Source organism: Cyrtonyx montezumae, unplaced genomic scaffold, assembly GCF_038088225.1.
Source record: "Cyrtonyx montezumae isolate F1298 unplaced genomic scaffold, pur_monq_1.0 scaffold_5, whole genome shotgun sequence".
Lineage (NCBI taxonomy): Eukaryota > Metazoa > Chordata > Aves > Galliformes > Odontophoridae > Cyrtonyx > Cyrtonyx montezumae.
The window spans coordinates 12,458,850-12,484,024 of record NW_027072056.1 but is presented as its reverse complement, the minus strand read 5'-3'; the positions used below and the strand labels follow the sequence as shown (position 1 = coordinate 12,484,024).

Here is a 25,175-nt window from a genome sequence, read left to right as displayed (position 1 = left end):
CAGGAAGGCGAGTCCTTTGTGAGCGAGAACTGCACTCGCCAGTGCCGCTGTGAAGCCAGCGGCCAGATGGTTTGCTCTGCCTTGTCCTGTGGTGAGGAGGAGGTCTGCAAGATCCAGAACGGCCAGCGGGGCTGTTTCCCAGCCAGCACAGCTCTGTGCCACATCTACGGTGACCCGCATTACAACACCTTCGACGGGAAGCTTCACCACTTCCAGGGCTCCTGCAACTACACGGTGGTGACGGCCTGTGACAACTCCTCCCTGGGCTTCAGCGTCACCACTCGCAACGAACACCGGGGCAGCCTGAGCTGGACGGCCCTGAACTCTGTGGCACTGTCCATGGAAGGCCTCCACATTGCACTGCTCAAGAATAAGGCAGTCTACGTAAGCCCCTTGTTTTTAGACCTGGGAACCATGGATATACAAAGTACTACTACGTAGCCGCGTTTCCCTCCCCTAGAAGAGCTCGATCTTCCCTGAGACTGCAGGCATGCTCACACGAGAGCACGACAGGACTCTGAATAGGGCAGGCATGAGTGCTGGTGCAGAGGCAGGCATTCTTGTGGTCTCTGCAGCTTCTGCTGTGCTGTGGGTAGTAGAGCAGGTGTTGTTCTTGCGGGGCTGGGAAAGGTTTCTCTTGCCATCACTGCTTCTGACTCTGATGGCATCACCATCGCAGGGAAGACCAGTGACTTGTCACGGGAGGGACATCTCTTTATGCTTCCCTCTCCCTCTCACTTCCTTCTTTAGATCAATGGCGTTCTGGCCACCCTGCCTGCTTCTCCAACGCCCAGTGTGACCGTTTCCCTGAGTGGCTCCTACGTGCAAGTCTCTACCACGCTGGGCCTGCAGCTGAAGTTCAACGGGGACCAGGAGCTCCTGGTGAGGGTGTCTGAGAAGCACAAGGGCAAGCTGTGTGGGTTGTGTGGGACATACACCGACAGCCAGGAAGATGACTTCAGGCTACCCAATGGGGTCATTGTGCCTGACTTCAATGACTTTGGAGCCAGCTGGGCAGTGCCGGATGATGAGTGGAAGTGAGTGCTTGTTTTGTTGCATAGATGCGGGCGGTCGGGTTCTGTGAGCGGCCCAAGGGAGGAAGGATGTTAAGGGTACGCATGGAGGTGGCTTTGGAAAATCACGTTTGATCCCATAGAGGCTGCACGGCAGCAGGCGTAAGGCCCTTGCATTTCCCTTCTCTGCTCCATCCACCCATGCTGTGGATGGTTCTCTCTCCCTGTGAGCACTGTGCTCTGGGGCCCCCGGTTACCTCAGTGCAGAGCCCAGTGTCCCACTGGAAACCCTGTATCTCACTGTTCCTGACGCCACAGTGAGGTGGGCCGTGCCATGGGCACTGTGGTTTTCCCAAGTAGCCATGGTCACAGCTGCCTCTGTCATTTTCCTCAACCCCTGTAACGCCCCAGAGGGGAATGGCAACTGAGGGCCCTGTTGTTGGGACTCGCAGATGACAGATGTGGGTGCCTTGTCTTAGGGAGGGATGTGCACTCCACAGAGACTGAGGTTTTGCATGACGTGTGGGTGGGGAATAGGTGTGTCTCAGGGCTCCCAGACTGCTGAGAGCTCAGGGCTGTCTGTCTGCTTTGCAGGTGTGACCCGACCCTCGGCCCGTCTGTGTCTTGCTCCCCCTCAGAGGAGGAGGCAGCTAACAAGACGTGTGCATTGCTCACAGAAGCCAGTGGCCCGTTCCAGCCATGCCATGCAGTTCTGCCACCCGAGACTTACTTTGAGAGCTGTGTCTTTGACCAGTGTGCCACAGGTGGCAGCACGGAGCAGCTGTGCAACGACCTGAGTTCCTACGCTGCAGCCTGTGCTGAGGCCGGGGTTGCTCTGGGAGACTGGAGCGCTGGCACGGTTTGTGGTGAGTGTTCCATTGGTCCCCTTTATGGCCAAGTTCAAGAACTGGCACAGCTGTAGTGGAAGCCCTGGGTCAGTGTAACTGTTTAGTCCGTTTTCTTTCGTGCTCACACAAAAATCAATTACGCCTCTTGAAATGAGACCGAGCTTCTGCTTGAATCCCTTACTCTTCCCATTGACATTGCATTTAAATGATGTTTGTAAGACATCATTATGGAATAGCCTCCTCGTGTCTCAGCTTCCATGTTGCAGGACTTTTTATGTAGTTTATACCAGGTGCTTGGAACAAAACTTCACTCAGATCACATTTAATGCTCTTTTGCTGTAGGTTCCTCAACACCAAAGCCCACGATCCCCTTGCCAGACATCTCAACGAAGCCTCCAAGTCCAACACCCCCTGAGACTAGCACACGTATGGTTCTCTTCTTTACAAGCTTTTATTGACAGTGGCAATTACAGGGAATGAACAATCAGAATCCTTTCTCTGGTGATCATGTTCTTAATTTTTCGTTCTTGTGCTACATTTCTGCCGTTTAAAGTATCCCAGACACCCTCATTGCTGCAGTAGAGTTAACTGAGCCCTTTCCAAATTGCTATTTCTCCTGTGTTGTCCTGCCCAGTCTATTCTCCAAGGCATTGCTTGTTTTCTGACATTTTGCAGCCTGCCCAGCCAGTGATGTCAGCTGCTTTTTGCCTTTGTGAAGGGCAAGTGTTTCCTGAGGGATGCTGGGACAAGGCAATGCCTTGCACATCAAGAGTGACTTCCGCCTTGCTATCTCACTGACTTGAAGAGCTTCTTCAAGTATCAGTTAGAAAGGCTCTGAATTTGTAGAAATAATTGGTAGCTATGAGCCCAAGAGTGAGCCCCAACCCTCCCAGGAGGCTCAGCAAGGTGCTACCAAGGGAGGGAGAGATGGTACACAGAAGAGGCTGAGGGAGGAAGGAAGAAGCATTGAGCAGTGAACACTCTGCAGTGCCCGGGGTGGGGACGATGTCTGGGGAACAACCTTCCTCCACTGCCTGGCTGTCCTCAGATTGCTCTCTTCTATGTGCATTTGGTTGTCCATCGTCACCTGGCCATAATCACTCCAGGGTTATAGGTGTGCCCTGCGGAACGCTGGGGAAAGGTTTCCCACTCTCATCTGGAAACCTCTGCTTTCCTTTCTGCACCATATCCAGCTCCCCCAGCAGCCTGCAGTTTCTCCTGCACGTTTGATGTCGACTTCTGTGACTGGGTCCAGGAGCCGTCCAGCAGCATTGACTGGATAAGGCACAAGGGACCAACACCCTCGCCAGAAACCGGCCCTTCCTTTGACCACACGACTGGAGGTAGGAGCATCAACCAGCACGTGGCTGTCCTTCAGGCAGAAATGTGTCCCTGTGTAGGTTTTCACAACCGACCTCTGACAGCAATTACGAGCCATAAATTCTCTGGCCTTGATCCAGAGGGCTTTGCAAAAGTCTCCCCCAGGGCCAGAGCCCTCCTTGCCAGAAGATTTCTGTCTCTGCCAGGCAAGGGGGTCAGAAGTGGGAAATCTGGTGCCGTGCTGTCTCTGGGGAACAGGAACAGGTTTCTTTTAGGGGATGCTGGCTTCTCCAGGAGCCAGTGATGAATGCCCCAACACTGCAAAGTGCCATGGTAGAATTGTGGGGATGCTTTGGAGGTGATGCCGTTGCCCACAGCAAGGCATGCAGCTGGCACGGTCCAGGGATCCCTGTGACAGAGGGCTGAGGGAAATGTGGGTAGAGAAGGACATCTGTTGCTCTTGCCTCCCATTCCCTGTCTTGACCTGCCACAGCACGTGCTCCAAAATTGCAATGGGGTTTTACCTGGGAGTGTTTTCTGGAGGTGATGTTGCTTGACAGCGTGGCTGGCACTTTGTTTCAGACGGCTACTACATCTACCTGTATGGCGACGATCCCTACCCCGGCTTTGTGTCACAGCTGGTCAGCCCGCTGTGCAATTCAACGGGACCACACTGCTTCCGCTTCTGGTATCACATGTACGGAGTGGCTGAAACCATGGCCCTGCGGGTGTATGTGGCTAAGGACGGAGAGCTCCTGGAGGTCTGGCAAGGTGTTGGGAACCACGGGGACAGATGGATCTTGGGAGAGGTCACGGTGCACAGTACAGGAAACTTTCAGGTAGGGGCAGGGGCTGTAACTGCCACGGGAGGCAAAGAGTGCTGTGAAGTGGCACTCGGAGTGTATTTCCAGAGCTAATGCTGGAAAACAACCTTTCCCTTAGATTGTCCTCGAGGGAGAATGGGGCGAAGATTTCCGCAGCGACATAGCACTGGATGATCTGTCCATCGAAAAGGGATACTGTCCAGGTATGTGACACTGCCTGGGGAAAAGCAGCCTGCTGCTTGTGTCACTCAATGCCCTTTCTGCCTTGAACGGGATGTGGGCGAGGAGGGTTGACTGGCACGTGCCACTGTGTCTTTTGTAGGCGATATGACCCCAACACCAGGCGCCGTCACCACCACACCTGTGACAGACGGATCCACACCAACACCGCAGCCAGGCTCAGGTGAACGGAGGAGAGCAGTGGCGGGGCTGCAGTGCTTCAAGCAGTGTAGAATGGGGAGAAGTGCTGGAAGGATGTGCCCAACTGAAAGCTTTCTCTGGTGTTCCCTTTGTCAGGAACCTGTGTGGTGGAGGGAGACCCTCACTACCACACATTTGACGAGCAAATACACCACTTTATGGGCACCTGCACCTACACCCTCTCTAAGCTCTGTGAGGCCAACAGCTCGCTGCCGTACTTCAATGTGGAAGCAGCCAATGAACACAGAGGAGGCAACACTCGCGTGTCTTATGTCCAGTACGTGGACATCGATGTGTATGGCCAGCACATAAGGCTGGGGAAGGATGGCGTGGTGATGGTAAGCACAAGTGGGAGCAATGGTGGGGCTGTGCAAAGGGAGAGCCGAGCCAAAGGGGTTGCTCCAACCCTGCCTTGGTTTCTGTCCTTGCAGGTCAACGGAGAGCCAGAGGTGCTGCCCTGCACCCCATCTGTGGGCGTGCAGGTCTCATCCAGCGGGTTCTACACTGTGGTCACCACAGACTTTGGCTTGAGAGTGAAGTTTGGTGGGAACCATCGGGTGGAAGTTACGCTTCCAAGCACCTTTGGGCAGAAGGTTTGTGGCATGTGTGGCAACTACAACGGGATAGCAGCAGATGACTTCCTGAACCCTGACGGAGTGCTGGAGCCAGACTCCACCAGCCTGGGTAACAGCTGGCAGGTGTCCAATGACAGCAGGTGTGTGCTATGCCGCAGCAGGTCTGGGGAGGGGTGGAGTGGAGGTGCCAGGAGGAGCCCATCGATAACCCCGGGGCTCTTCTCTCTGCCTCACTTTAGCTGCTCAGCGGGAACGCAGAACCCTCCAGCCTGCACTGAGGCGGACAAGCAAGTCATTGCCACCAGCAACTTCTGCGGGCTCCTCACGGATGCCAGCGGCCCGTTTGCAGTGTGCCACGCTGTGCTGAGTCCCAGCGGTTACTTTGACACGTGCCTGTATGACCTGTGTGAGCTGGGCCTTGATCACCAGACGCTGTGCAACAGCTTGCAGTCCTATGCAGATGCCTGCCAGGCGCTTGGTGTCCAGATCGCCGTGTGGAGGAACACAACATTCTGCCGTAAGTCAGAAGCAGAAAACCACAAGTTTTCCTGAGCTGTTTAGCCACTGTGTGAGGAAGCAGGAAGACTGATGACATCCCTGCTTCTCCTTTTGTCTTGGCAGCCATCACCTGTTCGGCCAACAGCCACTATGAGTCATGTGCTGCAGCCTGCCCTGCAACATGTGTTGATCCAACAGCTCCATACAACTGCGGATTGCCGTGCGTGGAGGGATGTGTATGTGACAGCGGGTACCTGCTCTACAACAACCAATGTGTGCCCAGCCAACAGTGCGGGTGCTGGCACAACGGGCAGCACTACCCGGTGGGCTCCGAGTTCTGGACGGACAACACCTGCTCGTCCAAATGCACGTGTCCCACGCGAGGAGGCAAAGTCCAGTGCTCCAGTGCGTCGTGCCCTGCAGGCCAGTTCTGTGGAGTGCAGAATGGGAAACCCGAGTGCCTGGAACACACCTACGGCATCTGCCACGTCCACGGGGACCCTCACTACATCACCTTTGACAAGGTGACGCACAACTTCATGGGGAACTGCACATACACCCTGGCCAAAGTGTGCTCCAACACCTCCCTGCCCTACTTCAACGTTGAGGCAAAGAACGAGCATCGTGGCAACCCCCGAGTGTCCTACGTGCGCGAAGTCGTGGTCGATGTGTATGGAGAGCGCATTACAATACTCAAGCAGGAGAGGAGCCGAGTGCTGGTAGGGAGCGGGGCTGGCGTGTGCGTGTGCGTGGTGGGTCTGCAAGGCGGGGCTGGCTTTTTCAGGCAGGGTCTTCTCTGCAAGCAGAAGGAGTGAGTGTGTGAGAGTGGAGCCTGTTGCCGTGGGGCTGATGGCCACGGGGGATCCTTGGCGCATTGCTCTGTGTCTGCCCCAGGTGAACGGTGTGTACCAGACCTTGCCGGTGAGCGCAGCAGGAGGAGCCATCACCGTGAGCAGCAGCGGCCGCTACGTGGTCGTGGAGACAGACTTCAACCTGCAAGTGTCCTACGACGCTGACCACTCAGTGGAGGTGAAGGTGCCCACCAGCTACTCCAACCTGACCTGTGGCATGTGCGGGAACTTCAACAACCGGGGAGAGGACGACTACATGATGCCCAACGGGCAGCAAGCCGCAGACACCAATGCGCTGGGAGACAGCTGGAAGGTCCCGGGCAGTGACAGTGACCCCACCTGCGGCGTGCCCCCACCGCCGGAGCCCTGCCCTGCCGAGGACAAGAAGCTCTACGAGTCCGAGCAGTTCTGTGGCATGCTGACAGCCAGACCGGGCTTTTTTGAGAACTGCCACGCCGTCATCAACCCTCAGAGCTACTTTGAGACTTGCTCCTACGACCTCTGTGCCATGAGTGGCTCCCAGGAGGTGTTGTGTGGTGCCCTGGAGGCCTACGCTGACGCATGCCAGGCAGCTGGTGTGACTCTGCTCCCCTGGAGGAATGCCACCTTCTGCCGTGAGTACCCTACTTTGGGTTGCCGGAGGGAAATGGGGCTCTTCCCATGTCCTGTACCTCTGGCCACTGCTATGGTCTTTCCCTTTGCAGAAAGTATTCCCTTTCCTGTGGGCTTTGCTGATGCTAACGTTCTCTTCCCTTTGCAGCCCTGAAGTGCTCTGCCAACAGCTACTATGACCCTTGCATGACTGGCTGTCCTGCCACGTGTGCTGACCGACAAGCCCCGCTGAACTGTTCCAAGCCCTGCAAGGAAGGCTGTGCGTGTGCCTCTGGCTTCCTCCTCAGCGGTGACACCTGTGTGCCCGAGGCCCGCTGTGGCTGCCTCTTTGAAGGCAACTACTACAGCGTGAGTGAAATCCCTGCCCTGACTCCCTCCCCGCCTAGGGCACTGCTTTGCACCTCCTTGCGTGCCTCATGTGCTTGGGGTTTCTCTGCCTGCAGGAAGGCGAGTCCTTTGTGAGCGAGAACTGCACTCGCCAGTGCCGCTGTGAAGCCAGCGGCCAGATGGTTTGCTCTGCCTTGTCCTGTGGTGAGGAGGAGGTCTGCAAGATCCAGAACGGCCAGCGGGGCTGTTTCCCAGCCAGCACAGCTCTGTGCCACATCTACGGTGACCCGCATTACAACACCTTCGACGGGAAGCTTCACCACTTCCAGGGCTCCTGCAACTACACGGTGGTGACGGCCTGTGACAACTCCTCCCTGGGCTTCAGCGTCACCACTCGCAACGAACACCGGGGCAGCCTGAGCTGGACGGCCCTGAACTCTGTGGCACTGTCCATGGAAGGCCTCCACATTGCACTGCTCAAGAATAAGGCAGTCTACGTAAGCCCCTTGTTTTTAGACCTGGGAACCATGGATATACAAAGTACTACTACGTAGCCGCGTTTCCCTCCCCTAGAAGAGCTCGATCTTCCCTGAGACTGCAGGCATGCTCACACGAGAGCACGACAGGACTCTGAATAGGGCAGGCATGAGTGCTGGTGCAGAGGCAGGCATTCTTGTGGTCTCTGCAGCTTCTGCTGTGCTGTGGGTAGTAGAGCAGGTGTTGTTCTTGCGGGGCTGGGAAAGGTTTCTCTTGCCATCACTGCTTCTGACTCTGATGGCATCACCATCGCAGGGAAGACCAGTGACTTGTCACGGGAGGGACATCTCTTTATGCTTCCCTCTCCCTCTCACTTCCTTCTTTAGATCAATGGCGTTCTGGCCACCCTGCCTGCTTCTCCAACGCCCAGTGTGACCGTTTCCCTGAGTGGCTCCTACGTGCAAGTCTCTACCACGCTGGGCCTGCAGCTGAAGTTCAACGGGGACCAGGAGCTCCTGGTGAGGGTGTCTGAGAAGCACAAGGGCAAGCTGTGTGGGTTGTGTGGGACATACACCGACAGCCAGGAAGATGACTTCAGGCTACCCAATGGGGTCATTGTGCCTGACTTCAATGACTTTGGAGCCAGCTGGGCAGTGCCGGATGATGAGTGGAAGTGAGTGCTTGTTTTGTTGCATAGAGTGCGGGCGGTCGGGTTCTGTGAGCGGCCCAAGGGAGGAAGGATGTTAAGGAGGGTACGCATGGAGGTGGCTTTGGAAAATCACGTTTGATCCCATAGAGGCTGCACGGCAGCAGGCGTAAGGCCCTTGCATTTCCCTTCTCTGCTCCATCCACCCATGCTGTGGATGGTTCTCTCTCCCTGTGAGCACTGTGCTCTGGGGCCCCCGGTTACCTCAGTGCAGAGCCCAGTGTCCCACTGGAAACCCTGTATCTCACTGTTCCTGACGCCACAGTGAGGTGGGCCGTGCCATGGGCACTGTGGTTTTCCCAAGTAGCCATGGTCACAGCTGCCTCTGTCATTTTCCTCAACCCCTGTAACGCCCCAGAGGGGAATGGCAACTGAGGGCCCTGTTGTTGGGACTCGCAGATGACAGATGTGGGTGCCTTGTCTTAGGGAGGGATGTGCACTCCACAGAGACTGAGGTTTTGCATGACGTGTGGGTGGGGAATAGGTGTGTCTCAGGGCTCCCAGACTGCTGAGAGCTCAGGGCTGTCTGTCTGCTTTGCAGGTGTGACCCGACTCTCGGCCCATCTGTGTCTTGCTCCCCCTCAGAGGAGGAGGCAGCTAACAAGACGTGTGCATTGCTCACAGAAGCCAGTGGCCCGTTCCAGCCATGCCATGCAGTTCTGCCACCCGAGACTTACTTTGAGAGCTGTGTCTTTGACCAGTGTGCCACAGGTGGCAGCACGGAGCAGCTGTGCAACGACCTGAGTTCCTACGCTGCAGCCTGTGCTGAGGCCGGGGTTGCTCTGGGAGACTGGAGCGCTGGCACGGTTTGTGGTGAGGATTCTGTCTGCTTCTTTTTTTTTGAGCAAACACTATACATCTTCTGCATTTCTTCTGAATATATGCACACACAGCTCCCTTATTTTGTGGTCCAAGATTTCAGTTATATCCTTCTCACTACTGCTGTGAATCAACTGGATTTTCATAGCATTTTGCATACTTAGAGTCTGGAATGGTCATTAGATTTTTCCTGTTTTCTCCTGCCCAGTGTATTCTCCAAGGCATTGCTTGTCCTCAGAGATGAATCAGCCTCCCAGCCAGTGATGTCAGCTGCTTTTTGCCTTTGTGAAGGGCAAGTGTTTCCTGAGGGATGCTTGGACAAGGCAATACCCTGCACATCAAGAGTGACTTCCGCCTTGCTATCTCACTGACTTGAAGAGCTTCTTCAAGTATCAGTTAGAAAGGCTCTGAATTTGTAGAAATAATTGGTAGCTATGAGCCCAAGAGCGAGCCCCAACCCTCCCAGGAGGCTCAGCAAGGTGCTACCAAGGGAGGGAGAGATGGTACACAGAAGAGGCTGAGGGAGGAAGGAAGAAGCATTGAGCAGTGAACACTCTGCAGTGCCCGGGGTGGGGACGATGTCTGGGGAACAACCTTCCTCCACTGCCTGGCTGTCCTCAGATTGCTCTCTTCTATGTGCATTTGGTTGTCCATCGTCACCTGGCCATAATCACTCCAGGGATATAGGTGTGCCCTGCGGAACGCTGGGGAAAGGTTTCCCACTCTCATCTGGAAACCTCTGCTTTCCTTTCTGCACCATATCCAGCTCCCCCAGCAGCCTGCAGTTTCTCCTGCACGTTTGATGTCGACTTCTGTGACTGGGTCCAGGAGCCGTCCAGCAGCATTGACTGGATAAGGCACAAGGGACCAACGCCCTCACCAGAAACCGGCCCTTCCTTTGACCACACGACTGGAGGTAGGAGCATCAACCAGCACGTGGCTGTCCTTCAGGCAGAAATGTGTCCCTGTGTAGGTTTTCACAACCGACTTCTGACAGCAATTACGAGCCATAAATTCTCTGGCCTTGATCCAGAGGGCTTTGCAAAAGTCTCCCCCAGGGCCAGAGCCCTCCTTGCCAGAAGATTTCTGTCTCTGCCAGGCAAGGGGGTCAGAAGTGGGAAATCTGGTGCCGTGCTGTCTCTGGGGAACAGGAACAGGTTTCTTTTAGGGGATGCTGGCTTCTCCAGGAGCCAGTGATGAATGCCCCAACACTGCAAAGTGCCATGGTAGAATTGTGGGGATGCTTTGGAGGTGATGCCGTTGCCCACAGCAAGGCATGCAGCTGGCACGGCCCAGGGATCCCTGTGACAGAGGGCTGAGGGAACTGTGGGTAGAGAAGGACATCTGTTGCTCTTGCCTCCCATTCCCTGTCTTGACCTGCCACAGCACGTGCTCCAAAATTGCAATGGGGTTTTACCTGGGAGTGTTTTCCAGAGGTGATGTTGCATGACAGCGTGGCTGGCACTTTGTTTCAGATGGCTACTACATCTACCTGCATGGCGACGATCCCTACCCCGGCTTTGTGTCACAGCTGGTCAGCCCGCTGTGCAATTCAACGGGACCACACTGCTTCCGCTTCTGGTATCACATGTACGGAGTGGCTGAAACCATGGCCCTGCGGGTGTATGTGGCTAAGGACGGAGAGCTCCTGGAGGTCTGGCAAGGTGTTGGGAACCACGGGGACAGATGGATCTTGGGAGAGGTCACGGTGCACAGTACAGGAAACTTTCAGGTAGGGGCAGGGGCTGTAACTGCCACGGGAGGCAAAGAGTGCTGTGAAGTGGCACTCGGAGTGTATTTCCAGAGCTAATGCTGGAAAACAACCTTTCCCTTAGATTGTCCTCGAGGGAGAATGGGGCGAAGATTTCCGCAGCGACATAGCACTGGATGATCTGTCCATCGAAAAGGGATACTGTCCAGGTATGTGACACTGCCTGGGGAAAAGCAGCCTGCTGCTTGTGTCACTCAATGCCCTTTCTGCCTTGAACGGGATGTGGGCGAGGAGGGTTGACTGGCACGTGCCACTGTGTCTTTTGTAGGCGATGTGACCACAACACCAGGCCCCGTCACCACCACACCTGTGACAGACGGATCCACACCAACACCGCAGCCAGGCTCAGGTGAACGGAGGAGAGCAGTGGCGGGGCTGCAGTGCTTCAAGCAGTGTAGAATGGGGAGAAGTGCTGGAAGGATGTGCCCAACTGAAAGCTTTCTCTGGTGTTCCCTTTGTCAGGAACCTGTGTGGTGGAGGGAGACCCTCACTACCACACATTTGACGAGCAAATACACCACTTTATGGGCACCTGCACCTACACCCTCTCCAAGCTCTGTGAGGCCAACAGCTCGCTGCCGTACTTCAATGTGGAAGCGGCCAATGAACACAGAGGAGGCAACACTCGCGTGTCCTATGTCCAGTATGTGAACGTCGATGTATATGGCCAGCACATAAGGCTGGGGAAGGATGGCGTGGTGATGGTAAGCACAAGTGGGAGCAATGGTGGGGCTGTGCAAAGGGAGAGCCGAGCCAAAGGGGTTGCTCCAACCCTGCCTTGGTTTCTGTCCTTGCAGGTCAACGGAGAGCCAGAGGTGCTGCCCTGCACCCCATCTGTGGGCGTGCAGGTCTCATCCAGCGGGTTCTACACTGTGGTCACCACAGACTTTGGCTTGAGAGTGAAGTTTGGTGGGAACCATCGGGTGGAGGTGACGCTTCCAAGCACCTTTGGGCAGAAGGTTTGTGGCATGTGTGGCAACTACAACGGGATAGCAGCAGATGACTTCCTGAACCCTGACGGAGTGCTGGAGCCAGACTCCACCAGCCTGGGTAACAGCTGGCAGGTGTCCAATGACAGTAGGTGTGTGCTATGCCGCAGCAGGTCTGGGGAGGGGTGGAGTGGAGGTGCCAGGAGGAGCCCACCGATAACCCCGGGGCTCTTCTCTCTGCCTCACTTTAGCTGCTCAGCGGGAACGCAGAACCCTCCAGCCTGCACTGAGGCGGACAAGCAAGTCATTGCCACCAGCAACTTCTGCGGGCTCCTCACAGATGCCAGCGGCCCGTTTGCAGTTTGCCACGCTGTGCTGAGTCCCAGCGGTTACTTTGACACGTGCCTGTATGACCTGTGTGAGCTGGGCCTTGATCACAAGACGCTGTGCAACAGCTTGCAGTCCTATGCAGATGCCTGCCAGGCGCTTGGTGTCCAGATCGCCGTGTGGAGGAACACAACATTCTGCCGTAAGTCAGAAGCAGAAAACCACAAGTTTTCCTGAGCTGTTTAGCCACTGTGTGAGGAAGCAGGAAGACTGATGACATCCCTGCTTCTCCTTTTGTCTTGGCAGCCATCACCTGTTCGGCCAACAGCCACTATGAGTCCTGTGCTGCAGCCTGCCCTGCAACATGTGTTGACCCTATGGCTCCTGTTACATGCGGATTGCCGTGCGTGGAGGGATGTGTATGTGACAGCGGGTACCTGCTCTACAACAACCAATGTGTGCCCAGCCAACAGTGCGGGTGCTGGCACAACGGGCAGCACTACCCGGTGGGCTCCGAGTTCTGGACGGACAACACCTGCTCGTCCAAATGCACGTGTCCCACGCGAGGAGGCAAAGTCCAATGCTCCAGTGCATCGTGCCCTGCAGGCCAGTTCTGTGGAGTGCAGAATGGGAAACCCGAGTGCCTGGAACACACCTACGGCATCTGCCACGTCCACGGGGACCCTCACTACATCACCTTTGACAAGGTGACGCACAACTTCATGGGGAACTGCACATACACCCTGGCCAAAGTGTGCTCCAACACCTCCCTGCCCTACTTCAACGTTGAGGCAAAGAACGAGCATCGTGGCAACCCCCGAGTGTCCTACGTGCGCGAAGTCGTGGTCGATGTGTATGGAGAGCGCATTACAATACTCAAGCAGGAGAGGAGCCGAGTGCTGGTAGGGAGCGGGGCTGGCGTGTGCGTGTGCGTGGTGGGTCTGCAAGGCGGGGCTGGCTTTTTCAGGCAGGGTCTTCTCTGCAAGCAGAAGGAGTGAGTGTGTGAGAGTGGAGCCTGTTGCCATGGGGCTGATGGCCACGGGGGATCCTTGGCGCATTGCTCTGTGTCTGCCCCAGGTGAACGGTGTGTACCAGACCTTGCCGGTGAGCGCAGCAGGAGGAGCCATCACCGTGAGCAGCAGCGGCCGCTACGTGGTCGTGGAGACAGACTTCAACCTGCAAGTGTCCTACGACGCTGACCACTCGGTGGAGGTGAAGGTGCCCACCAGCTACTCCAACCTGACCTGTGGCATGTGCGGGAACTTCAACAACCGGGGAGAGGACGACTACATGATGCCCAACGGGCAGCAAGCCGCAGACACCAATGCGCTGGGAGACAGCTGGAAGGTCCCGGGCAGTGACAGTGACCCCACCTGCGGCGTGCCCCCACCGCCGGAGCCCTGCCCTGCCGAGGACAAGAAGCTCTACGAGTCCGAGCAGTTCTGTGGCATGCTGACAGCCAGACCGGGCTTTTTTGAGAACTGCCACGCCGTCATCAACCCTCAGAGCTACTTTGAGACTTGCTCCTACGACCTCTGTGCCATGAGTGGCTCCCAGGAGGTGTTGTGTGGTGCCCTGGAGGCCTACGCTGACGCATGCCAGGCAGCTGGTGTGACTCTGCTCCCCTGGAGGAATGCCACCTTCTGCCGTGAGTACCCTACTTTGGGTTGCCGGAGGGAAATGGGGCTCTTCCCATGTCCTGTACCTCTGGCCACTGCTATGGTCTTTCCCTTTGCAGAAAGTATTCCCTTTCCTGTGGGCTTTGCTGATGCTAACGTTCTCTTCCCTTTGCAGCCCTGAAGTGCTCTGCCAACAGCTACTATGACCCTTGCATGACTGGCTGTCCTGCCACGTGTGCTGACCGACAAGCCCCGCTGAACTGTTCCAAGCCCTGCAAGGAAGGCTGTGCGTGTGCCTCTGGCTTCCTCCTCAGCGGTGACACCTGTGTGCCCGAGGCCCGCTGTGGCTGCCTCTTTGAAGGCAACTACTACAGCGTGAGTGAAATCCCTGCACTGACTCCCTCCCCGCCTAGGGCACTGCTTTGCACCTCCTTGCGTGCCTCATGTGCTTGGGGTTTCTCTGCCTGCAGGAAGGCGAGTCCTTTGTGAGCGAGAACTGCACTCGCCAGTGCCGCTGTGAAGCCAGCGGCCAGATGGTTTGCTCTGCCTTGTCCTGTGGTGAGGAGGAGGTCTGCAAGATCCAGAACGGCCAGCGGGGCTGTTTCCCAGCCAGCACGGCTCTGTGCCACATCTACGGTGACCCGCATTACAACACCTTCGACGGGAAGCTTCACCACTTCCAGGGCTCCTGCAACTACACGGTGGTGACGGCCTGTGACAACTCCTCCCTGGGCTTCAGCGTCACCACTCGCAACGAACACCGGGGCAGCCTGAGCTGGACGGCCCTGAACTCTGTGGCACTGTCCATGGAAGGCCTCCACATTGCACTGCTCAAGAATAAGGCAGTCTACGTAAGCCCCTTGTTTTTAGACCTGGGAACCATGGATATACAAAGTACTACTACGTAGCCGCGTTTCCCTCCCCTAGAAGAGCTCGATCTTCCCTGAGACTGCAGGCATGCTCACACGAGAGCACGACAGGACTCTGAATAGGGCAGGCATGAGTGCTGGTGCAGAGGCAGGCATGCTTGTGGTCTCTGCAGCTTCTGCTGTGCTGTGGGTAGTAGAGCAGGTGTTGTTCTTGCGGGGCTGGGAAAGGTTTCTCTTGCCATCACTGCTTCTGACTCTGATGGCATCACCATCGCAGGGAAGACCAGTGACTTGTCACGGGAGGGACATCTCTTTATGCTTCCCTCTCCCTCTCACTTCCTTCTTTAGATCAATGGCGTTCTGGCCACCCTGCCTGCTTCTCCAACGCCCAGTGTGACCGTTTCCCTGAGTGGCTCCTACGTGCAAGTCTCTACCACGCTGGGCCTGCAGCTGAAGTTCAACGGGGACCAGGAGCTCCTGGTGAGGGTGTCTGAGAAGCACAAGGGCAAGCTGTGTGGGTTGTGTGGGACATACACCGACAGCCAGGAAGATGACTTCAGGCTACCCAATGGGGTCATTGTGCCTGACTTCAATGACTTTGGAGCCAGCTGGGCAGTGCCGGATGATGAGTGGAAGTGAGTGCTTGTTTTGTTGCATAGATGCGGGCGGTCGGGTTCTGTGAGCGGCCCAAGGGAGGAAGGATGTTAAGGGTACGCATGGAGGTGGCTTTGGAAAATCACGTTTGATCCCATAGAGGCTGCACGGCAGCAGGCGTAAGGCCCTTGCATTTCCCTTCTCTGCTCCATCCACCCATGCTGTGGATGGTTCTCTCTCCCTGTGAGCACTGTGCTCTGGGGCCCCCGGTTACCTCAGTGCAGAGCCCAGTGTCCCACTGGAAACCCTGTATCTCACTGTTCCTGACGCCACAGTGAGGTGGGCCGTGCCATGGGCACTGTGGTTTTCCCAAGTAGCCATGGTCACAGCTGCCTCTGTCATTTTCCTCAACCCCTGTAACGCCCCAGAGGGGAATGGCAACTGAGGGCCCTGTTGTTGGGACTCGCAGATGACAGATGTGGGTGCCTTGTCTTAGGGAGGGATGTGCACTCCACAGAGACTGAGGTTTTGCATGACGTGGGGGTGGGGAATAGGTGTGTCTCAGGGCTCCCAGACTGCTGAGAGCTCAGGGCTGTCTGTCTGCTTTGCAGGTGTGACCCGACCCTCGGCCCGTCTGTGTCTTGCTCCCCCTCAGAGGAGGAGGCAGCTAACAAGACGTGTGCATTGCTCACAGAAGCCAGTGGCCCGTTCCAGCCATGCCATGCAGTTCTGCCACCCGAGACTTACTTTGAGAGCTGTGTCTTTGACCAGTGTGCCACAGGTGGCAGCACGGAGCAGCTGTGCAACGACCTGAGTTCCTACGCTGCAGCCTGTGCTGAGGCCGGGGTTGCTCTGGGAGACTGGAGCGCTGGCACGGTTTGTGGTGAGGATTCTGTCTGCTTCTTTTTTTTTGAGCAAACACTATACATCTTCTGCATTTCTTCTGAGTATATGCACACACAGCTCCCTTATTTTGTGGTCCAAGATTTCAGTTATATCCTTCTCACTACTGCTGTGAATCAACTGGATTTTCATAGCATTTTGCATACTTAGAGTCTGGAATGGTCATTAGATTTTTCCTGTTTTGTCCTGCCCCGTGTATTCTCCAAGGCATTGCTTGTCCTCAGAGATGAATCAGCCTCCCAGCCAGTGATGTCAGCTGCTTTTTGCCTTTGTGAAGGGCAAGTGTTTCCTGAGGGATGCTTGGACAAGGCAATACCCTGCACATCAAGAGTGACTTCAGCCTTGCTATCTCACTGACTTGAAGAGCTTCTTCAAGTATCAGTTAGAAAGGCTCTGAATTTGTAGAAATAATTGGTAGCTATGAGCCCAAGAGCGAGCCCCAACCCTCCCAGGAGGCTCAGCAAGGTGCTACCAAGGGAGGGAGAGATGGTACACAGAAGAGGCTGAGGGAGGAAGGAAGAAGCATTGAGCAGTGAACACTCTGCAGTGCCCGGGGTGGGGACGATGTCTGGGGAACAACCTTCCTCCACTGCCTGGCTGTCCTCAGATTGCTCTCTTCTATGTGCATTTGGTTGTCCATCGTCACCTGGCCATAATCACTCCAGGGATATAGGTGTGCCCTGCGGAACGCTGGGGAAAGGTTTCCCACTCTCATCTGGAAACCTCTGCTTTCCTTTCTGCACCATATCCAGCTCCCCCAGCAGCCTGCAGTTTCTCCTGCACGTTTGATGTCGACTTCTGTGACTGGGTCCAGGAGCCGTCCAGCAGCATTGACTGGATAAGGCACAAGGGACCAACGCCCTCGCCAGAAACCGGCCCTTCCTTTGACCACACGACTGGAGGTAGGAGCATCAACCAGCACGTGGCTGTCCTTCAGGCAGAAATGTGTCCCTGTGTAGGTTTTCACAACCGACCTCTGACAGCAATTACGAGCCATAAATTCTCTGGCCTTGATCCAGAGGGCTTTGCAAAAGTCTCCCCCAGGGCCAGAGCCCTCCTTGCCAGAAGATTTCTGTCTCTGCCAGGCAAGGGGGTCAGAAGTGGGAAATCTGGTGCCGTGCTGTCTCTGGGGAACAGGAACAGGTTTCTTTTAGGGGATGCTGGCTTCTCCAGGAGCCAGTGATGAATGCCCCAACACTGCAAAGTGCCATGGTAGAATTGTGGGGATGCTTTGGAGGTGATGCCGTTGCCCACAGCAAGGCATGCAGCTGGCACGGCCCAGGGATCCCTGTGACAGAGGGCTGAGGGAACTGTGGGTAGAGAAGGACATCTGTTGCTCTTGCCTCCCATTCCCTGTCTTGACCTGCCACAGCATGTGCTCCAAAATTGCAATGGGGTTTTACCTGGGAGTGTTTTCCAGAGGTGATGTTGCATGACAGCGTGGCTGGCACTTTGTTTCAGACGGCTACTACATCTACCTGCATGGCGACGATCCCTACCCCGGCTTTGTGTCACAGCTGGTCAGCCCGCTGTGCAATTCAACGGGACCACACTGCTTCCGCTTCTGGTATCACATGTACGGAGTGGCTGAAACCATGGCCCTGCGGGTGTATGTGGCTAAGGACGAAGAGCTCCTGGAGGTCTGGCAAGGTGTTGGGAACCACGGGGACAGATGGATCTTGGGAGAGGTCACGGTGCACAGTACAGGAAACTTTCAGGTAGGGGCAGGGGCTGTAACTGCCACGGGAGGCAAAGAGTGCTGTGAAGTGGCACTCGGAGTGTATTTCCAGAGCTAATGCTGGAAAACAACCTTTCCCTTAGATTGTCCTCGAGGGAGAATGGGGCGAAGATTTCCGCAGCGACATAGCACTGGATGATCTGTCCATCGAAAAGGGATACTGTCCAGGTATGTGACACTGCCTGGGGAAAAGCAGCCTGCTGCTTGTGTCACTCAATGCCCTTTCTGCCTTGAACGGGATGTGGGCGAGGAGGGTTGACTGGCACGTGCCACTGTGTCTTTTGTAGGCGATGTGACCACAACACCAGGCCCCGTCACCACCACACCTGTGACAGACGGATCCACACCAACACCGCAGCCAGGCTCAGGTGAATGGAGGAGAGCAGTGGTGGGGCTGCAGTGCTTCAAGCAGTGTAGAATGGGGAGAAGTGCTGGAAGGATGTGCCCAACTGAAAGCTTTCTCTGTCCTTTTCTCTATTATTTAATTTTTCCACGTACAGTGATCAAAACTATGATGTTTTAAACCTTCCATAGTATCTTTCTGGAATCCATCCTGCTTCTTTTCCCTCAGCCATGCAGCTTGTATAGTACTTGAGTGGCACAGGTTTTCGAGAATATCTGCTGTATTTACACTGCCCAATGCCTCTATTCTCATGATACTTTGGTGTTTGAGAAGGGTGGACGAGTTGTTGGAAGTAAATCTGCCGTGTTAGTTCTCATCTCCATTACTTCACTTTCATTAGGTCCATCAACACCAAAACCAGGGACACCCTTGCCAGGCATCACAACACCAGCTCCACACTCACCAACAACCACACCAAGCTCAGGTATTATCATGTCTCATGACCATTCTGTAATGCTTTTGACATCTGTTCAGTTTCTTTCATGATCCATGGTTACGGTTTGGAATACCTGTAAAAAAGGGGTTATATTTTCCTTTTTCTCCAGCCATGCTGCTGGTAGAGTACTTGAATGGCACTGTTTACTTGTTTATACCCTGCTCTGTGCCTCTATTGTCATGGCGCTGGGCTGTTTGAGAAGGGAGGACCAGCTGCTGGAAGTAATACTGCCATGTTAATTCTCATCTCCGTTGACTCTCTCTTGTATTAGGTCCATCAACACCAAAACCATGGACACCCTTGCCAGACAACACAACATCCCCTCCACACTCACCAACAACCACACCAAGCTCAGGTATTGTCGTGTCCCATGCTCATTTTGTAATGTTTTTGACAAGTCTTCGAGCAGTTTACTTAAAGGTTCATGTCTAGGGGTTGGAATAGCTGTAGAAAATGGATCATAGTTTCCTTTTCCACCAGCCATGCTGCTGGTAGAATACTTGAGTGGCACTGTTTACTTGTGTATACCCTGCCCTGTGCCTCTATTGTCATGGCACTGGGCTGTTTGAGAAGGGAGGACCAGCTGTTGGAAGTAATACTGCCATGTTAATTCTCATCTCTGTTGACTCTCTCTTGTATTAGGTCCATCAACACCAAAACCAGGGACACCCTTGCCAGGCATCACAACATCCCCTCCACACTCTCCAACAACCACACCAAGCTCAGGTATTGTCATGTCCCATGCTCATTTTGTAATGCTTTTGACAAGTCTTCGAGCAGTTTACTTAAAGGTTCATGTCTAGGGGTTGGAATAGCTGTAGAAAATGGGTCAGTCATAGTTTCCTTTTCCACCAGCCATGCTGCGGGTAGAGTACTTGAATGGCACTATTTACTTGTGTATACCCTGCCTTGTGCCTCTATTGTCATGGCGCTGGGCTGTTTGAGAAGGGAGGACCAGCTGTTGGAAGTAATACTGCCATGTTAATTCTCATCTCCGTTGACTCTCTCTTGTATTAGGTCCATCAACACCAAAACCAGGGACACCCTTGCCAGGCATCACAACATCCCCTCCACACTCACCAACAACCACACCAAGCTCAGGTATTGTCGTGTCCCATGCTCATTTTGTAATGTTTTTGACAAGTCTTCAAGCAGTTTACTTAAAGGTTCATGTCTAGGGGTTGGAATAGCTGTAGAAAATGGATCATAGTTTCCTTTTCCACCAGCCATGCTGCTGGTAGAATACTTGAGTGGCACTGTTTACTTGTGTATACCCTGCCCTGTGCCTCTATTGTCATGGCACTGGGCTGTTTGAGAAGGGAGGACCAGCTGTTGGAAGTAATACTGCCATGTTAATTCTCATCTCCATTGACTCTCTCTTGCATTAGGTCCATCAACACCAAAACCAGGGACACCCTTGCCAGACAACACAACATCCCCTCCACACTCTCCAACAACCACACCAAGCTCAGGTATTGTTGTGTCCCATGCTCATTTTGTAATGTTTTTGACAAGTCTTCAAGCAGTTTACTTAAAGGTTCATGTCTAGGGGTTGGAATAGCTGTAGAAAATGGGTCATAGTTTCCTTTTCCACCAGCCATGCTGCGGGTAGAGTACTTGAATGGCACTATTTACTTGTGTATACCCTGCCTTGTGCCTCTATTGTCATGGCGCTGGGCTGTTTGGGAAGGGAGGACCAGCTGTTGGAAGTAATACTGCCATGTTAATTCTCATCTCCGTTGACTCTCTCTTGTATTAGGTCCATCAACACCAAAACCAGGGACACCCTTGCCGGACAACACAACATCCCCTCCACACTCACCAACAACCACACCAAGCTCAGGTATTGTCGTGTCCCATGCTCATTTTGTAATGTTTTTGACAAGTCTTCAAGCAGTTTACTTAAAGGTTCATGTCTAGGGGTTGGAATAGCTGTAGAAAATGGGTCATAGTTTCCTTTTCCACCAGCCATGCTGCTGGTAGGGTACTTGAATGGCACTCTTTACTTGTGTATACGCTGCCCTGTGCCTCTATTGTCATGGCACTGGGCTGTTTGAGAAGGGAGGACCAGCTGTTGGAAGTAATACTGCCATGTTAATTCTCATCTCCATTGACTCTCTCTTGCATTAGGTCCGTCAACACCAAAACCAGGGACGCCCTTGCCAGGCATCACAACACCAGCTCCACCAACTTTTACACCAAGTTCAGGTGTGTTTTTCACATTGCTACGTGTATTTTTCTGAGACAATTTTTGCCATGATGCCGAATTTTTAATGTAATTTGTATCAGGTGCTTGGAACAAATATCCTGTAGTAATTCTGACCTCCTTTAATTCTGCCTTCTTGCAGGTCCGTCAATACCAAAGCCCACAAGCCCATTGCCTGACACATCAACTAAGCCTCCACAGACACCATCCACACCCCAGTCAGGTTCAGGTATTGTTGTTTCCCATTTCCATTTCTTTTTTCCTTTTTTACATGTTCAGTTTTCTTACTTCAAGTCTAACAGCCAGAGTAACAGAGTTAGGCTGATCATGTGGTGATAGGACGAGGGGAAATGGTCACAAACTGAAGCATAGGAAATTCTGCACAAATGTCTGAAGGAACTTCCTCACAGTAAGGGTAATGGAGCACTAGAATAGGTTGCCCAGATTGGTTGTAGAGTCCTCTTCTCTGCAGGTATTTAAGACCCACCACCTGGATGCCTACCTATTCAACCTTGTCTAGAGAGCCTGCTTTGGCAGCGGGGTTGTACTCAGTGATATCTAGAGGTCCCATCCAACCCCTACAACTCTGATTCTGGATCAGATGGCTTGGTCTTCATGAATTGCCACAGAATGTGGGTGATTTCCAGTTACTGTAGAAAGGGGCTATCTCCTGTGGAAAGTTCGCGTGCCTCCTTTGCACTCTGTTCTTGATTGATGCCATCACTACTGCAACTGCACAGCAATAAGCAAAGCAAAGCATGTAATAGGAACAAAGTGACTGCAGCAGTTACAGCAGAGATTCAGAGGAAAGCATTTTGTCTTTTTTTTCCCAGGCCATGCTTCCTGTAGTGCCTCTGGGGATCCACATTACAACACTTTTGACCACAGAGTTCATAATTTCATGGGAAATTGTTCTTACACCCTCTCCAAAGTGTGTAACATCTCTCAGAATATTCCATACTTTGATGTGTCCACAACAAATGAGCACAGAGGAGCCAACACAAGAGTCTCTTATGTGAAGTCAGTGCAAGTGGAAGTCTATGGCTACCAGATTTCTATGCTGAAAAGCAAGAAAGTGAATGTAAGAAAATATTTTTTTAAAAGACATTTTTAAACTAACATGCAGATAATTAAGTTTTTTTGTTTGTTTGTTTTGTAGAATTCATTGTAGTTTTTTCTCTTTTCATTGGGTACATGTAACTCTTTCAATGAGATTTCAAAAAAATTTGCTTGGATTAAATATTATCTAATTGTGTCCTGCTCTCTTGTGAATAAAATGACATATTTCACTGAACTATTCCAGTTGCTTGTAGTTGGGTGAGTTCCAGCAGCCATACACTAACTTCTACAACTTGCTGTGTAGGTGAATGGCAGCAGAATGAACCTACCCATATTTATTGAAAAGAAAATCAGTATCCAAAACAGTGGCGGTTACGTTCTCTTGGAAACTGACTTTGGACTGTGGGTGAGATATGATGGAAATCACTATGCAGAAGTCTCTGTACCCTCTGACTACAGTGGTCTGCTTTGTGGCCTGTGTGGTAAGTCACAGTCATGGTTGCTTTAACTTTTTTCTTACCGTCATATTTAATCTATAATAAAACTACCATTTACCAAAGGAACTATAATTTAGAGCAGTAAAGAAAAGTTGCTGAAATTTTTCAGTCTCTGCTGACTGTTACACAACATCTAGTGATATGTTATCTGTCTGGAATACTGCAAGGTATAACTACAAATAATATTTTTAGCCACACAAAACTCACTTATCAGTGTAAATTAGCTCAAGTAATGATTTGCATGCATCTAGTCATCATGCAGTCAGAAAGACTACTACAGCCTACTTTTGAATTCTGCCTTAGATAGGGTACCTTTAGATAGGTGATGTCTAGAGTAAAACAGCAATGAATGGATCAAGTATGGATGATCCTCAGGTGACAGACTTGATGAATAAGGAGAAAAAAAAATAGAGAAATTTCAGAAGTTCAAATGCCACAAAACATTAAGTGCAGTATACAACACAAAAAATCCTTTTTGATTCCTGGGAGAGAGAAAGAACAGGTCAGACACAAACGGCACATTCTACTACATTCTGTAAGAAATTCTGTACAGTAAGAATGCAAAGTAACTGACAGTTACAGATGGTATATGTACCTAATGAGAGTGGGATTTAACTGGAATTTGTAGCAATCAGCCATTTTTAATCAGCCATATTGGCAGTGCCTGAATCTGAGCAGGTTTAGTTGGAACATTCCAGAATCCAGGTGATTACATTAAGCATACTTCAGAATGGAAATGATTTTGTAGTAATTGAAATAGTTGCTTGTCTAAGGAGTTTCTGATTTTATGATTATTCTTTGATCTAGATCATCTGAAAATTTCCAGTTAAATTATCTCTGTGTGGTCATTTCTCACTTTCAATTCAGGAAACCTACCTAAAAATGTAATGATAAATGTTACTATTTTATTTTTAGTCCCATACTACAGATAAAATCCAAACACAAATACTCCTCTTATTTTGTACAGTGCACATTGGTATTGGATATATACCTCACTAGTTTCTCATACAGCCTAAAACCTATGTTTTCTCTACAGGTGTGAATTTCATGTATCCTAAAAATCTTTTTTTTTACCCTCACAGGTAATTATAATGGTGATCCAAATGATGACAACATAAAGCCTAATGGTGACACTGCAAGTAATTCCAATGAACTTGGACAAAGCTGGCTTGTACCTGAGAATAACACCACGTATGTACAGGAATCCAATCACATTTGCTAATCAAACTCTGTAAAATCAAATATCTATCCACCCACAGATTTTTTCATCGGAGTATTATTCTGCATCTTCCAATTACCTACTAGAAATAGGGAGTTCCCCCTTCTTAATAAAGCAGAAATGAGCAGTTGCATCCTTTAAGCCTTGTTTTCCAAAGCAAGAACAATTTATGGGAGTCAGGTGTGATTTCAGTCCATATCCCTGACTGGAAATCATTAACTTACTGGATCCCATAGTTCTTTGTTTCAGCAAAAGCAGTCCTTTGATTAGCCCAAAAGGCATTGAAAAGGGCTGTATGGGAACTGCTGGGTCACAGCCTGAACCATTGAATGAGCGTCTGAAGGAAAGATCTGGTCAGCCCTGGGAGCAGGGGTGAAGGTGATTCACCTGTGTAACTGAAAGGGGTGAAGCCAGGCCCCCTCATTTAAGGGCTGACTGACACTGAGGAAGGATCTCTTGTTGGAGATCCCTCCTTTTTGGAATTCCTTCCTTGTGAACTTAGATCTTTGGAGATAGGTGAGCATTCATTTTCCTTCTTTTTGTAGCACCTCCTTATTTGCACTGGTCTCTTTGTTTTTACAAACTTTACAGGGGCATTCATTCAGAAATGGGCTCACATCAGCCTTTCAATGAAACTGGGTTAAATCTTCTGCCTCTAACAAAATACACCCTGTTGTTCAGAGTTATTGTACATCAGTATTCCACAAAAGATCTGATAATAAGAGATGCATGTAAACACTTTAACTTCTTTGTTTTCCCAAGATGCTCTGTTGGGACAGAAGACCAATGTGATGCAGTGCTGGAAAGTGAAGCAAAGAAGAATACAGCATGTGGCATGATTACAGACCCAACAGGTAGAATGCTTGTAGTTGTCTTTTTTTTTTTTTAATTGTTCTGAGCTTACACTGAATATGTATAAAACCTCCAGAGCCAATGGACAAAATTAAATTCATAGGTCAAGATATGTCAACTGACGAGACAGTGCCAAAATGTTCATGTAGATTATGTGAGAATGATCACTGCAAACCATAGCTGCTTTTTGATTTATAGTGACTTGCATTCTGCTTTCTAAATGAAGTAGTTCAGTGGGTGCTGTCATTGCATAAATTATAGATACTTCATCTGAAATTCTGTAGATTTTCCCTCCATTAGAGATCCCCTGAAGCTGTAATTATTAGCTTGCCTAGCCAGCAGCTCCTAATTTATGTATGCTGTGCTGTGTAAATCACACTGGGAAAAGGAATGAGCCTGATCCAGAGGGCCAAGTCTTATTGTATCTGGTCATTTCCAAGTGTTGGTTTAACTTACTAAACAG

The 25,175-nt window shown here is 52.0% G+C and overlaps 1 protein-coding gene across 1 annotated transcript in view; it reads left to right on the top strand.

Annotated features, from left to right (window-relative positions):
* The window catches only part of LOC136056295 (IgGFc-binding protein-like), a 77,360-nt gene that overhangs the window by 28,210 nt on the left and 23,975 nt on the right, over positions 1–25,175 (top strand). The window contains exons 38-77 of the mRNA XM_065748411.1: positions 4–384; positions 751–981; positions 4,614–4,763; positions 4,857–5,140; positions 5,240–5,517; positions 5,622–6,217; positions 6,393–6,963; positions 7,110–7,309; positions 7,405–7,785; positions 8,152–8,438; positions 9,013–9,284; positions 10,057–10,206; positions 10,766–11,022; positions 11,126–11,210; positions 11,330–11,410; positions 11,524–11,765; positions 11,859–12,142; positions 12,242–12,519; positions 12,624–13,219; positions 13,395–13,965; positions 14,112–14,311; positions 14,407–14,787; positions 15,154–15,440; positions 16,011–16,282; positions 17,055–17,204; positions 17,764–18,020; positions 18,124–18,208; positions 18,328–18,451; positions 18,784–18,867; positions 19,151–19,234; positions 19,522–19,605; positions 19,897–19,980; positions 20,268–20,351; positions 20,639–20,722; positions 21,010–21,110; positions 21,228–21,314; positions 21,919–22,166; positions 22,449–22,626; positions 23,724–23,832; positions 24,623–24,714. Coding sequence (XP_065604483.1) covers positions 4–384; positions 751–981; positions 4,614–4,763; positions 4,857–5,140; positions 5,240–5,517; positions 5,622–6,217; positions 6,393–6,963; positions 7,110–7,309; positions 7,405–7,785; positions 8,152–8,438; positions 9,013–9,284; positions 10,057–10,206; positions 10,766–11,022; positions 11,126–11,210; positions 11,330–11,410; positions 11,524–11,765; positions 11,859–12,142; positions 12,242–12,519; positions 12,624–13,219; positions 13,395–13,965; positions 14,112–14,311; positions 14,407–14,787; positions 15,154–15,440; positions 16,011–16,282; positions 17,055–17,204; positions 17,764–18,020; positions 18,124–18,208; positions 18,328–18,451; positions 18,784–18,867; positions 19,151–19,234; positions 19,522–19,605; positions 19,897–19,980; positions 20,268–20,351; positions 20,639–20,722; positions 21,010–21,110; positions 21,228–21,314; positions 21,919–22,166; positions 22,449–22,626; positions 23,724–23,832; positions 24,623–24,714 — 9,250 coding nt within the window. The remainder of the gene's footprint in view (positions 1–3; positions 385–750; positions 982–4,613; positions 4,764–4,856; positions 5,141–5,239; positions 5,518–5,621; positions 6,218–6,392; positions 6,964–7,109; positions 7,310–7,404; positions 7,786–8,151; positions 8,439–9,012; positions 9,285–10,056; positions 10,207–10,765; positions 11,023–11,125; positions 11,211–11,329; positions 11,411–11,523; positions 11,766–11,858; positions 12,143–12,241; positions 12,520–12,623; positions 13,220–13,394; positions 13,966–14,111; positions 14,312–14,406; positions 14,788–15,153; positions 15,441–16,010; positions 16,283–17,054; positions 17,205–17,763; positions 18,021–18,123; positions 18,209–18,327; positions 18,452–18,783; positions 18,868–19,150; positions 19,235–19,521; positions 19,606–19,896; positions 19,981–20,267; positions 20,352–20,638; positions 20,723–21,009; positions 21,111–21,227; positions 21,315–21,918; positions 22,167–22,448; positions 22,627–23,723; positions 23,833–24,622; positions 24,715–25,175) is intronic.